Raw genomic sequence first — 15,185 nt, forward strand, 5'->3', positions numbered from 1 at the left:
TCCAACATGCCTGAGGGACCAGTGCACATGTCCACTGCCTCTCAGCTGTAACTTCCTGCTGGAGGAAAGCACAAGAGGAATGGCCAGTCCACACATGAAGCTCCGCCCACATGTGCAGCTCACCAATTTAAATGGTAAGGCTTACACTTTGACATAGTTCTTTTGGACTGTTCGTGTGGGGAGTATCTTGTAGTTTGACAGCTTTTCGCATCCAACGCTGTCCTCAGCACACCTTTTCTTCCCTTTAAGTGAGTATAGACTGCATGACAAGAGCTCGCCTGATGATGCTTTGCAAGGTTGTCAAATGGGCTGATTGAGAGGCGTTTAAGGCACAATAAGTTTGTACAATATTGAGCATTGCTGGCATCAAACACTGTTTTGCACACTCGGTTGACAAAATGAGTAGCCCTCATTACAAGTCAAGGAAATGAGACTCTTTTGTTTTCAGGAAAGATAGAACTGGATGTATTCAATAGAGAAAAAAAAACTTGGGTTTTCTATTTGATCTGTGACACTTTTGAGTAATGGAAGAACATTGTAATTGCTCAAATGCAATGTGACTACGCCAATCATAAGTGAAGTGTGATGACAATACATTAAATGATCATCAGTTAAAGAATGCCCTGCATTTTTTAACCACCGTTGGAACTGGACAAGAGCAATATCAATGTTACAGTCCTGAAACTCGAATTTTGCCAAGACTGCTGAGCTGATTAAAGACTGATGCCCTGAGGATAAAACAAATAGTTTTGCAAGAATTCTGTAACTAACATTTTCATATCAAATTGCAGCCCGAAGGAAATTTTAATAATCCCCACTGAATGAAGTGTCAGACGCTCATTAATGAATAATTATAAATCCTAATCTTATACACACAGCTGTTTAGATTTTGTTGTTTTCAGTTTTATTAAAAAATTTCAGGAAGTTGTTAAAAAAGAGAAGAGGAAATGAGTGAAACCCTTCACAGGACCCGAAGCCCACACAATTACAAGGGTCACTTTATCCCTTGGGTTGACTTCTATTTTCATTTATTTTTGACAGAAATATTCATTTCAGTAAACAAAATTCAAGTTTGTTTATTTGTGTTAAACTATGTGAAATTGAGACCGACTGGATAAGGAAGTATAGTTTTTACTTTTATTTTGTTATTATTATCATTAGATATCCTAAAGCAACAAAACATACTCAGTTGAACTTCACCAAGGTCAAAATATCCTAATTTGCACCACTACTAAATTTGAAAAACAATAATATTGGTACCCATGTCCTGCAGTTACAATAAGATACAGTGCTTAACTAATTTTTATATATATACTGTATATATATATATATATATATATATATATGTGGGTGTGTGTGTGTGTGTGTGTGTTGTTAAACTGTATATACATCAATTATTGACGAATTAAAGTAAGTGTTGAAAAATGCTACATCGGCCCTTCAGTCATATTAGAAGTTGATAATCCTGTCAACTCTATTTCAGACATCTGTCCACTGGTTGTGTTGACACAATAGAGCATGGGGTGGCTTTATCGCAAGTCACAGTGGTGAGGAGTGTTCAAGAGTGTGAGTAGCAGGCTGCTCATACAGGAAAAGTGTGTTTGGCGTAATCAAGTCAAAGCATCATCTTTGCTTCCTGATGAGCGTGTCCATTGATTGCTCTGTAGACATTGTCTCTGTCTCCCGCTAATATTTGTACATCATTTTGGATGGTTTGTTTTGCTATGTCCCTGAGGTCGAGTTCTGTTTTCTCAGAAGGCTTATGGGGCTTTTTTCTGCATGGTTCCCACTCTAATTAAGAGTGCCAGTCTTGTATAGAGAGATGGAGGGAAAAGAGGTTGAAGCAGCAACCCGTGGACAGCTGACTCTACACTCATAATCCTGGAATCACTAAATTATCTTTGCGAGTTTAAAGGCCAATCTCCTTCGACACTTTAATAATGCGAGTGCTCGCATGCTCACTAGACCAAAGAAGTGTGATAAGAGATGAGTGTTATATACACACGTATCAAGTTCTTTACATTCTCCCAGAATTGCTCTTATAATTTAATCAGTGACTGTTGCATATAAAAATGGGTTTCTCCGGGGACTATTATAAAGCAAGATTCTTATATCCTCAGGCAACTCTCTAGCTCTTTGCCTTACTATCATTTTGGGCAGCTCGAGACATATTATTCCCTATATGGGCTTTGTTTGGGAGTTCACTTGCCTTGCTGTTTAGGAAGAAGGCAGAAAAGAGTCTTGCTCCGGAGAAGGGGCCCTTATATGGTCATCACAACATGAGACCGAAGCCCCCTCCAAGCAGACAGACAGAGGATGAAAGAGGGGGGTAAATATGGATGTTGTCAATTAAATGATGACTTAAGAGTTAATAAATGTAATGGAGCTTATCTGTTTTGGGAGTTTTCTCAGGCAAGTCACTTTTGAAAAAATGACAGTCAATTTCACATCTAGGGGAAATTGACTGGGTTTGTGTGAAAGTGGATTTTGATTGAATTGAAATGTTGAAACACTGATAGGACAAAGACCATCAAGGAACACCATTGCTCTTTTGCCCATACGGTCTTATCATACCAAAATGCACAACCAAATGTGTCTTTTGCAAGACAATTTCACATTTTCTGCTTCATTAATATGTTGTCTTAATTCCAATGCTGGTCTTATATTTGCTTCACCAGTTGGCCTCCCCACCTGATCCAAAGATGTCCAAGAAGGGCCCCAACGAGGATGAGAAGTTCCTCTTTGTTGACAAGGACTTCCTGAACAGCCCCATGGCCCAGGCCGACTGGGCGGCCAAGAAACTGGTGTGGATCCCTTCTGAGCGACATGGTTTTGAGGCCGCCAGCATCAAGGAGGAGCATGGCGACGAGGTCCTGGTGGAGCTGGCTGACAATGGCAAGAAGGTGACAGTCAACAAGGATGACATCCAGAAGATGAACCCACCAAAGTTCAGCAAAGTGGAAGACATGGCCGAGCTCACGTGCCTCAACGAGGCCTCGGTCCTGCACAACATACGTGAGAGGTACTTCTCGGGCCTTATTTATGTAAGTATGTTCCTATTTAAATCCAACCAAAAACACTAGAATAGAAAGACGCGCAAACATCTCATGCTTCCTCGTGGTTTCTGCTCCCAGACATACTCGGGACTGTTCTGTGTGGTAGTCAACCCTTACAAGATGCTGCCCATTTACTCCGAGAAGATCGTTGAAATGTACAAAGGGAAGAAGCGACATGAAGTTCCCCCGCACATTTATTCCATCACAGACAACGCCTACAGAAACATGATGCAAGGTATGGTCTTTATTGCAGTGTCTCACCAAGCCTAGCCGTTTCTTAGATAATACCCGCACAGCACTGGTGAGAATCCCATCCAAAGTGTCTTGGCAGTAGCTTTGTCAATGTACCGGCCGATTTGAGGTTCAGTGTTTCGTGGAGGTGGCTGTAGTGTTGGTGGCAGCGCTGTGCTTACAGTAAATGAATCTAAGCTAGCTCAGCCATAGTGTGACTTGCGATGGGCCGCTTTCCCATGGAATCGGCTTTGTGTGGGCCCAGCGGGTCGTGCCCGCTGGATCTCTCGCTGACGTGAGGGCCTTCTCTCTGAGGAGTTGACATCTATGTTGAGAGACGGGCGGGGGTCTATAAAGTATTTCCTGTTCCATCAGCCTGTCCTTCCTTCATTCAATCCTAGCTGGTTGGCATGCAAAAATATATGAAGTAAACGTGTGGAATTCCTTTTTGCTCCTTTGGACCCTAAGTAAATAAGTAAATAAATACATAAACATTAAAAAGTAAAGGGCAAATAGATTGGGACTTCAAAATGCATGGGTACATTTTCAGCCAAAATTATTCATTTGGATGATAACTGCTGCATGTTTATATTTGTGGGGAAACTAATAAACTCATTTAAATCTCATCAAATTCTATTGGCATGCTTTTAAAAGTGCTTGTTTAGCGTGAATGGTAAATTTAGTAGGATCTGTGCTCTTCTGGCTATGTTGTATGTCAAAGCAAACAGATAACATGCACGCATTAGAGCACCTCATAGCAACCTTAGTAATTAAGATGATTTGTTTACATATTATAGTTGCGAATCATTAAGTGTCCTTAAAGGACAACTTAAAGAGCCTATATCATGCAAATTATAAATGCACTAACTTTTCAGCCACCAAAAATTTTAGGCGGAAACCTAAAATGCATTTTTTGCTCTTTCTGTTGTCAGAAGAGAATTAAAACCCAAAACAATACAACTAAAAGAGATGTTGCTTTGTTACACTTTGTTACGACACGATTGAGTACTGCCCCATACCTAAACTATATAACATAATATTTTATACTTTCCACAGTGTGTTATGTGCATATATATTACATTTGGCACATTGGCAATTTAATTTCTTATTAGGAGTTTTAGGCTACTGATATTTCGAACCAGGAAGTAAATTGCCTTGGTTGCAGAAACCGCACCTCTTATTATGTGCTGCCTCGCCCTTGTCACGATGTCGTTCAATGCTGGCAGGCCACAAAACATGCATCCATTCATCATTTTGACCGCTCATCTGATGAAGACTATTCAAACAGCATGAATAACGAGGGCAAAAACAGGCATATACGGACATTAAAATGTAAAACGGTGTCAATACACCACTCTCACTATCAAATCAGGCCCCATGGAAACCCAGTATTCATAACAATGACAATGGTTCTGCCCACAGGTGAATTATTTACTACTGATGTTGATTGTCCAACTGTGTGCTCCAAATTGTTTTTAGATTTCCGCTCATTGTGAGTTGACACGTTGTTTCTTTCGCAAAGTCGCATACTCATAATACACTTTCTCCTCCAAAAAACACAGCAATCAATGAGCCTTAGTAATGTTTCTCTTGCCTGCATCTGCTTCTCATTCCTGGGCATGTGCATTCTATTGGAACATTAAACAGTTTAAAGAAGTAACAATTAATTCCCTTTTATCATAGACTCATTTCACAAGTACAGTATGTATACAGTGAGTTTTTACGGTTTGTTGTTATATTAACAGCTACAGCAATGAAACAAACATCTCATTGGTTAGATTTGCACTTATGTGATGTTGTGGCATCTTTTTCTCCAGCACAACTTTTAAATACACATCCAAGTACAGGTACTGGTATCGTAATCTGGAAACATTTTTGAAAATAGACACCATACCCTTCAGCACCATCAGACATTCACAGTCTAAAGATAACAAAATATGAGCTGGTATGTCTGCAGCCTGTCCAGAGTGTGCTCTACCTCTCGCTTAAACCAGGAGGAACAAGAAGAGAAGATCCAGCTCATACTTGACATTAATGAGTATAAGCAAGTGTCAATGGTGGGAAAGATGGTATGAAAGCCTATGCAACATACGGTTTGGAAAGCCTACTTCAGTATAAAAGAAGCTCTTCACATTTTGAAACAAAACAATTCAATGCTAAAAAAAAATCATCTCTTTAAACCAACAACTCCCACATTTAAGGCACAGCTGCTTTGACGTTCTTTTAAGAAACAATAGAATTTATCATGAATTCTAAGTGCACAATGTTTTATATACAGTGCCATAATATTCACAGTTTACATGGAGAGTGGTAGAGTGATGCAGAGCTTTGACTAAGCCATGGAAACTCTTCAGTCATAACTGAGATCTCGTTTGCTGCATTTTTACAACAGCCTTCCAAGCTCATGGAATTCGTGTGAATTTTTTCAGGCTGTTGTCCCAGGAAGTATACTTACAGTATATCTAGTACTCTATATTATTTCTCATTATAGGATGATTGTCATTAAGGCTCTCCATAGTTTAAACACAAGGTATCAGGGAAAAACATATATTTTGCCCATTTGTAACACATTAAAATTCATTGTATTTTTTAATTTTTGTGTCTGCAGATCGTGAGGACCAATCCATCCTCTGCACGTAAGTGCAAATCTGGCTCTTATTACTGTTATTTTTATTACCCTGGATCGTTGTGTGCTTGTGTTTTGCTTTGCCAAAAGTTTGTTACTAAACGCTTGCATTAATTCAGTGCTTCTCAATTATATTTTCTGAAGCCCCTCCTGGGGAAGTGAAAACGTTTGCCCCTCATCCCCACCCATCACCCTCTCCTCGACGTGCTGGCTATAAATAAGATTATTATCTATAAAAATGAAATTTTATAAGTATTCCTAAATTGGTATCATTATTAACAAAAGAAGAAAAAAAACTTTCAACTGTTAATTCTTTTGTTTAGCATTTCTATGTGTTGCAGCTTTGTCTAAAACAGAAAAAAAATAGCCACGTGCATCAAAGTGTCTGAAACTAATAAAACAAATGATGAAACTTCTTATTTGACTGCAATTGCACTGTCTATGCTGTAGAGTCCCGTCGGAAATGCTTTAAAGTGACTGCAGTGCTCCCCAAGGACTGCCGCCTGACTTTCCCCTCAAACCCTTGGTCCGGAAGTTTGAACTTTAGATTGGAAAAACAGATTAGCCTCCCTAAAGTTTGGCCTCCATGTTATTTGTTTATTCCCTTCAAGCATTTTGTTGGCTATTGAATTGGCCATCTAAAGACATGCTGTCTCGCAGATTTTGCCCCAAATGTAATGTTCAGTTCAGTGCAAACGCTGTTTTTTTAGGTGCTGCTATATGCTCTCAAAAAAAAAAAAACCATATATATATATATATATATATATATATATATATATATATATATATATATATATATATATATATATATATATATATATATATATATATATATAAAGCCTCTTATAATTTAAGACTAAAAGGCGACACTTGTAACACATTCTGGATCATTTTATTTCAAATCCATTTTGATGGTATAATCCCCCAAAAAGTCCTCATTCAGATACCTAACTGCACACAGGGTGCCACAACCAAAGATTCGAATGCCCTTGTCTCAGCATTCTATGCAATGACAAGGGGAAGAGCTCTTCACCTTTTGCTGCAATACCACCCAGACTTCCTGTCCTCCATTATTGCAGCACTGATGCGAGGATGCTGGATAAATGTTGATCAAAATCAGATCACTTCCTCATTTGGCACACCCTTTCCAGGTTTTGTTGCAATGTTTGGTTGTCTACATCCCAGTATATGTGTGTGGAAAGTTAGAAAATAGCTTTGGCACTGAGGGGATTTCATCAGTGTGGATTGGGATGCACAATGTTAAGTTAATACTGTATAAGAAAATTCAATCCATCTGACGTGTGATTTCAAATATTTGAAACTGATAACATGGAATGACACGAGAGCTGAACTCTTTCCCAGTGAAGTCCCAGCAGTCAGCGTTACCATTTCAGTTAAAACTACAACTGCACTGAAGCTAAGCAGGCAATCAGGTCCTTATATGGCAGAAAAGTTTCTGGTGGAGTACATGGAATGTCATGTATGACGCGCATGTTTGTGTGTGTGCGTGTCTACATGAGCTGCATGTACGTACACTATTTAGTGTCATTTTTATAACAGCCATCACGGAACTTGCTTCATGTGTGTTCTCACAGTCATAGCTCTCTGTGAACTAAATGTTTTATGAATCAGACTAATGTATTATTTCAGAGACAGACACAAGCAGATACATGTGATGAAAATGCTATATAATCCAGATGCAAAATTTTAAAAATATTCAGGGTAATCTCAAAACTCTTGTTAAGACACTTAAGACACACATTTGACCTGCTCCATCATGAAGAGTCAAAGTTTTATCCTTTTGCAAAGATTGTAAATTGAGTGTTAGTTATTAATATGAAATATCTCTTTTAATTTTGAAAATTACTTCAACAATACTGTATAACTCGGCGCATGTGTGTTATATAGTGTATTATAATTTTCAGCATGTGAGTACTGAGTGCATCAGAAAAGATGGAAATCTGCACACTTGAACAATAGTGGAGGAGGTAAATTTGGATTGTGGGGAAAATTGTGCCTCAAGCATGGTGTTAGGCATGAGTGTACCTTAAAGGTCACTTTTTCAGAAAAAGTGCTAGGCAGGAAATAATTTTTTTCAATGAGTACTTTTTCTTGAGATGGTCACACATTGGGTTACTGTTACTGCTGTTAAAACATTGAAGAAGTTCAAATCGATGGAATATTAATAATTACAATATTAACAGAGAATTGAAGGCAGAAGAACTATACAGAGACTGTAGGGTTAATTCATTTGGACGGATACAGGGTGAATTCCTTGTCAGTCAAAAGAAAGTAATTCCATTGAATAGCTAAAGCTGATGAAATGAAATTAGTCATGTGTTTAGCAAGCTTGCTGGTAGGCCTTCTATAGAAATAAATGCACATTGTTTTATTTATTTATTTAATTTATTTGTTTAGTTGGTTACATTAAAAGGTGGATGAAAGGTCATGGTTTGAGATCCATTGAATATGCGCCCCTTTTCTAAAGATGGCCCCCATTCCGCAGGTCCATCACAATGAAAGAATGCATGAGGCTCAAGGCTATGACTTCATTGTTGGTGTTATCGGCTTAAATCACGCAAGATGTGTAATACATGATAGAAACTCACAGAAATCATGCCAAACACCATGTTTGCATGTTATAATCTGCATGATGGTTTGCCTAATCTAGTTTCTTGTAATGGATAAATAAAAATATTGTTTTCAGCATTTTCTCTATTATGTGTCTTGTAAGTGGAGTGAAGTGTTTCACAGTTTTGATACTTCATTTAATTACTGTAAAAGTAAGAAGCAAAGATAGTTTTTCAATCCAAAATGGATCATTGAATTCCATTTGATGGATCATATGGAGGTAAAAGTTCTATTAGAAACCATCAAGCACTCACCAGCAAAATTCTGGATGTTGTGGGTCCATGCCAGATGAGAAAAGGAAAAAAAATAGATTGAATGCTCTCCGAGCTTCCAAGCCCAAACGCAGACTCTCCCATGCCTTTTATGGAGCCATGACTTGGTTGGCTGGTGGTTCTGGGATTGTTCAACTCAAGGATGAAGGATCGAAGATCACAGGCCACATTTTATGGAGAAAAACGGGACGAACGCGAGCTTGTATTTAAAAGCACCTGAACCGCTTTAAGACTCAGCTTTAACGGGTTGTCTTTGTCAGGATGATACTGTTGTTTTCTAGTGAGGTAGTTTTCCTTTTTAATCTTCTTTACTGTCTGGCCTTGATGTCTTTCTCATCCTCAGCGGGGAGTCTGGCGCTGGCAAGACGGAGAACACCAAGAAAGTCATCCAGTATTTGGCCGTAGTGGCCTCGTCACACAAAGGCAAGAAGGACAGCAGTGCTGTAAGTATGCATGCCCAGTAACCATGCTGTAATGAAAAGTAAGGGTCTGTTAGCCAGTTCCCTCACTCTTAATGTTTTGAGGATGCTGCACAGTTTAATTCTGTATATCGCCATTTCCTCCAAATAGCAACAATCAGGATCACAGTTTGCCTACGTGAGTAAAGGGGAATGCCCGGAGTGTGTTTTTGTGTGTGCTGTTTCTTCCTGAGATTGAAAAGTGCATGAAGATAGTGTCACTCAGTTACCAAAGAATCATTTTTTGGCATCTATTGCTCTACACTGAGGTTCAAATCATTACGGTAAAGAGTGTTTCCCCTAACATTAGTTTTCCCTGTGCTACCCAGTGAGAGTGGATTTGCATGAGCATAGTACTTGGTAGTCACATGTGAAGTCTCCAGAATGCCCAATGAGAGTCGACTAGTGTTGCTGGTTTACTGTGTTGGGTTTGGTGTCAAACATTTTCAGTGAACACCCTTTCATTGTTGGTGGTGATGAGACAAGGCCTTCTCCTCTCAGCAGTGAAAGGGTCTCTCACCGATCAGTCTGCACAGTGTGAGCATGCCCATCAACTCTTCTCATGTCTCAAACACGTCTTCTTCCTTGCCTCTTCCTCTTCATCCGATTTCCTTTTCTGCAACCGACGTCTCCATTAGAGTTGTTTGTTCTGACCTGATGCATTTTACTTGGTCTTGTGGTTTGTAATTGTCGCCCACTGTCAGCTGTCTTAAATATATATATATATATATATATATATATATATATATATATATATATATATATATATATATATATATATATATATATATATATATTCGGAGCTACCCTGCAATTGTATACACACTCATCAGTCACAACATTTGATGCATAGTATGAATGGTTCTCATGACAGCACTAATCCAATGATTGCTAAAGGCCTTGTAAAGTGAATTCAGAGATTTATTCCTAAATAAATTATGATTGAAAAATTCCTGAAAGCATGTGAAAAGACTGACAACAATGTAGCACTGGATTGTTGAGTTATTAGCCTTAACCCTTTATTGGGCACGGTGGACGCTCGCAAACGATAACGCAAACAGGCAAGAATGGCTTTTATTAGGTACATGCTTTTCTATTTGCCTAAACAAGCAAGAATTTTCAGGATTTCAAAGAATTTTAGGTATACCTTAGAATTTAAGCAATGGCTGTTATGGACGCTTTTGGACGTTTTGCCTATTAAGACTATCAGCCAAAAGCGGCCGCTGTGCCCAGTCAAGGGTTAAACAGTGTTTCACCTCTTAGTTGGCCAGATTTTGGGGGGGTTGGCGAAATAGAAGCCCGATATCACTCACCAACGGACATACTGATGTGAGATCAACAGAGGTGTCAACAAAAAAACTCATCCCCACCCCACCAAAAAATATCGAAGAGCACATTATTCACACACCCAATAAGATTTTTCCATGATGTAGTAAGTAAAAATACTTCCCCATTCTAATAAAAGTGTTTATGAACTAGTTCAATGTTGTAGCTACTAGTTTTACTGCTTATACTTGATTCTTTTTGCTGTATTGATGTGAACGGTGAGCTTCCATGGGCCTCACCTGAGCAAAACTATTGTTTCGGCTCGCTTCTGTACACTCACTAGATTTAATATTCAGCAAACCTTGATACAAAAAAAGTCTTGCTGTGAGCTATCCCATTCTCTTTCTTGCTGCTCTGCTCTGCTGTATTTCTCATTTTCTCTTCTCCAGTGACTTATCCCGGGAGCTTAAATGAACAAGACAATCCTTTCTGCTTTGATAGCTCTGATCTTCAGTACATCAGCTGGTCTGTATCTTGTCAATCTTTTCAGCTCTACAGGATCTACCCACCGTCTTCCGCGTGTTCCATCACTATCATGTCACTATTTTCAGTCAGTCTACAGTACAGCTGTTTTCACTCCTCTTCCCATCTGATAGTTGTCGGCCATTTAGCCTGGTAGATACCGTTTTGAAACAGGAAAGTCAAGATTGACATGGTCTGACCTTGCCTCAAAGCTGACAGAGCCCTTCAATCAGGTGGATAAACTCAATGCACACGAAGGAGGGTTCTGCCTAATTTCCCAATTATCTGGTTCCAAACATGTGCCTACAGACCAGCGGCTCCCTAAAGAAAAAAATGATGATGCATCTATGAGCTTGTGATTGAAAAGGGCAGTAAAAGAAAACATCCCAAATTGTGGTTTTGGTGTTCAGGTTTTTTCAAGCGACCTCAAATATGTGATTGTACTCTTGCGACAAGACGCTGAGGGTTGCTACTGTGAAAACTCAAATCATTTAATTGGATCAGTATCATTATATATAGTTTTCCAACAAATGCAAACATGCACATTCAATTGGATTCACTTGAGGATTCCTCAAAAGCAATGTGCTTGGTAATGTTATTTTCCGCTGAACCAACCTAACCTCCTTATCTGTTTATATATCAGCTTCCCCTCATTTGCCTCCTAACCTCAGGTCAGATGTTGGTTACATAACTTACTGGAATTCTGAGGTTGACTTTATGCAGGTAGTTTGAGATTTGCAAGAAGGGTTTTGACTTATTCTTCAAGCTTTCATGTCTTTATTGTTCTTTTTATTGATACACATAAATTATTTTCTGGGAAACCTACTTGTCAATCCCATTCGCATTCTACATCAGTGGACACTAATTGTGTAAATGCATTCTTGTCACCAGGGAGAGCTAGAAAAGCAGCTCCTACAGGCCAACCCCATCCTGGAGGCTTTCGGCAATGCCAAGACTATCAAAAATGACAACTCATCCCGATTTGTGAGTTTCCCCTCACACATTAGGTGTCATGATTAAAATAGCTCTTTAAAATCAGAATTAACACTGCATTCACTTTTTCGTCGATATCTTTTCTGTAAGACTCATTGTTTTATCCGAGCTCCTTTTTTCATTTTTTGCACGCAGGGCAAATTCATCCGAATCAACTTTGATGTGACAGGCTACATTGTTGGAGCCAATATTGAGACCTGTATCCTTCATTTTTTACTATATGCACAGAAAAAATGAAGACTTATTGAGTGCACGCTCCAGCTTGTTAGCCCTTTAGAGTTCATATGAGTGGGCAACACACAACATCTAACAAAGACATCTTCACAGTTCAACAGAGGATGAACTTGAACATTTGTTTTCCTTAAACAATGAATTCTCAGACCTCCTGGAGAAGTCTCGGTGTATAAGACAGGCAAAAATAGAAAGAGCCTTCCATATTTTCTACTATATGATTGCTGGTGCGAAGGACAAAGTTCGAGGTAACGTACTTAAAATGTGTTTTGCGGATGTTATAGGGGACAGGGATGCTATTGTCTTCAAATCATTACTCAATGTCCCATATCCATATCTCTCAATGATTCTGTTGGTAATTTTAACCCTGTGTATTACTGACATCATGATATTTTGAACATAAGATGAAAACTTTTAAAAGAGACATATCTAATTAATTGTTTTTTTAATCATTACAGAGGAACTTCTTTTGGAGCCCTTCAGTAACTACCGCTTCTTAGTTGCGGGCCACGTCCAGATCCCAGGCCAGCAGGATGATGAGATGTTCGAGGAGACGATGGAGGCCATGACCATTATGGGCTTTACGGATGAGGAGCGACTTGGTATCACGAATTTGGATGGATGGATGGATGGATGGATGGATGGATGGATGGATGGATGGATGAGGATGGATGGATGGATGGATGGATGGATGGATGGATGGATGGATGGATGGATGGATGGATGGATGGATGGATGGATGGATGTGTGCTTGCTTGCCTGCTTACCACCAATGCTGTTGCTGTTTTACTACAGACATCTTGAAGGTGTGTTCAACAGTCATGCAGCTGGGAAACATTGAGTTTAAGAAAGAAAGGAACCAGGAGCAAGCCACCATGCCTGACAACACAGGTTAGATGCAGTTTTTTTGTCTGTGAGTAGGTGTGTGTTGTTTTACCTAACAGCCCACTTGAAAACTAAAATAAGGACATGCAGACATGAAAAAAATAAGATAAAATAAGATCAAAAGAAAAGCGGCAAGAACATAACATGCTGTTATCATGCTGGATAATATACGTATTCCTCCTCTCTATAGCGGCCCAGAAGGTGTGTCACCTGCAGGGTATAAACGTGACAGACTTCACTCGTGCCATCCTCACACCTCGAATCAAAGTTGGCAGAGAGGTGGTGCAGAAAGCCCAGACCAAAGAGCAGGTAGGTACTCCACAGTATGCATTGATAGGAAAGTAGGTATAAAATGTATGTCATTTAATGAAATTGATTGTCTGTGTGTTCACCTCATAGGCTGATTTTGCTATTGAAGCCCTGGCAAAGGCCGTGTTTGAGCGCCTGTTCCGCTGGATCCTTGGCCGAGTCAACAAAGCCCTGGACAAGACCAAACGTCAAGGTGCCTCCTTCCTGGGTATTCTCGACATCGCTGGCTTTGAGATATTTGAGGTATGAACGTATGAACCCCAAATGTCACGAGGTAAACCCTTTAATGGACAATAGACATCCTCAGCTCTGGCTCATTGTTGTTTTAGGATAACTCATTTGAGCAGCTGTGCATCAATTACACCAATGAGAAGCTTCAGCAGCTCTTCAACCACACCATGTTCATCTTGGAGCAGGAGGAGTACCAAAGAGAAGGCATTGAGTGGAACTTTATCGATTTTGGTTTGGACTTGCAGCCCTGCATAGAGCTCATTGAGAGGCCGGTAAGAAGCCCCCAAACAATGACAACTCGCTTTTTGTCCTCCTCATGTGGTAAGTCGAAACTCACGACACATTGTTTGCAGAACAATCCCCCAGGCATTCTGGCCTTGCTGGATGAAGAGTGCTGGTTCCCCAAAGCTACGGACGTCTCCTTTGTGGAAAAACTCATGAGCACTCAAGGCAACCATGTTAAATTTGCAAAGCCAAAACAACTCAAAGACAAGACAGAGTTTTCCATTCTTCACTATGCCGGAAAGGTGAGTATAAGAGAAAAAGAGCATGATATACTCTTTGAGGATGAGCTCTGATTTTGGTTATGCTTTTTTTTATGACTGAAAAGTTGTTCCAGGATTGCTGAATAAAATGAAACCAATATTGCTTGCTTGTAGGTTGATTATAACGCCACAGCCTGGCTGACGAAGAACATGGACCCTCTGAATGACAATGTCACAGCACTGCTCAACAACTCCTCCAGCTCATTTGTGCAAGACCTCTGGAAAGATTGTGAGATCGCTGACATACCCTTTTTGCCGAATTCTTGTTTTAGCGGATGACTAATTAATATGTAGTGACGTTCAATTTTGATTTGCGTACATGTCATTGTGTCGATAATATCAAGTCCATAATAGTGATCAAATGCACTGTTTCCTGCTAGTGATTCTGCGACTGATGTGTTGTGTGCTTCAGCTGACCGAGTGGTGGGTCTTGACACCATTGCTAAGATGTCAGACAGTTCAATGGCAGGTGGCTCAAAGACCAAGAAGGGAATGTTCCGCACTGTGGGACAACTCTACAAGGAATCCCTCGCCAAACTCATGACTACACTGCACAACACCCAGCCCAACTTTGTCAGATGCATCATTCCAAACCATGAAAAAAGGGTAAAGAAACTCATGTACATAACGTGGAATTTATTCAATTATTATATAGGTACTTAAGATTGCTGTTACAGAATAGTGCGCCATTTGTTATGAATTGCCTTAATAACTAGTGATTGTGGATACCTCTCATCATTGCAAAGTCATTACAAAACTAGGTGCCAGATTTGAACTCCTTAGCAGCACCCCCTCTTAATTTTTCCCAAGGGCGTCTACAGTTCCATCTCTTCGTAGTTCAGTGACCACAGCAACCTCTGAGCCCAGTTTTGTCTTCATCAAGAGAATAGAGTGCATCTGGAAAGTATTCACAGCACTTCACTTTTTCT

At 39.7% G+C, this 15,185-nt stretch overlaps 1 protein-coding gene across 2 annotated transcripts in view; it reads left to right on the top strand.

The window, feature by feature from the left end:
• The first annotated feature begins 169 nt into the window (after window positions 1–169).
• Window positions 170–15,185, top strand: part of myh11a (myosin, heavy chain 11a, smooth muscle) — a 25,040-nt gene continuing 10,024 nt past the window's right edge. The window contains exons 1-17 of one of the 2 annotated variants that reach the window (XM_088419797.1): window positions 170–248; window positions 2,679–3,044; window positions 3,135–3,291; window positions 5,896–5,923; window positions 9,160–9,259; window positions 9,387–9,413; window positions 11,954–12,046; window positions 12,191–12,254; window positions 12,436–12,534; window positions 12,745–12,888; window positions 13,082–13,177; window positions 13,362–13,480; window positions 13,571–13,723; window positions 13,810–13,983; window positions 14,065–14,238; window positions 14,371–14,485; window positions 14,669–14,862. In XM_088419797.1, the coding sequence (XP_088275923.1) occupies window positions 2,703–3,044; window positions 3,135–3,291; window positions 5,896–5,923; window positions 9,160–9,259; window positions 9,387–9,413; window positions 11,954–12,046; window positions 12,191–12,254; window positions 12,436–12,534; window positions 12,745–12,888; window positions 13,082–13,177; window positions 13,362–13,480; window positions 13,571–13,723; window positions 13,810–13,983; window positions 14,065–14,238; window positions 14,371–14,485; window positions 14,669–14,862 (2,079 nt within the window). In that variant the 5' untranslated portion in view covers window positions 170–248; window positions 2,679–2,702. The remainder of the gene's footprint in view (window positions 249–2,678; window positions 3,045–3,134; window positions 3,292–5,895; window positions 5,924–9,159; window positions 9,260–9,386; window positions 9,414–11,953; window positions 12,047–12,190; window positions 12,255–12,435; window positions 12,535–12,744; window positions 12,889–13,081; window positions 13,178–13,361; window positions 13,481–13,570; window positions 13,724–13,809; window positions 13,984–14,064; window positions 14,239–14,370; window positions 14,486–14,668; window positions 14,863–15,185) is intronic. The other variant, XM_088419798.1, reaches the window with a different exon arrangement.

The sequence above is a fragment of the Hippichthys cyanospilos genome, chromosome 7 (assembly GCF_059441005.1).
Source record: "Hippichthys cyanospilos isolate Australia breed blue-spotted pipefish chromosome 7, RoL_Hcya_1.0, whole genome shotgun sequence".
Classification (NCBI taxonomy): Eukaryota; Metazoa; Chordata; class Actinopteri; order Syngnathiformes; family Syngnathidae; genus Hippichthys; species Hippichthys cyanospilos.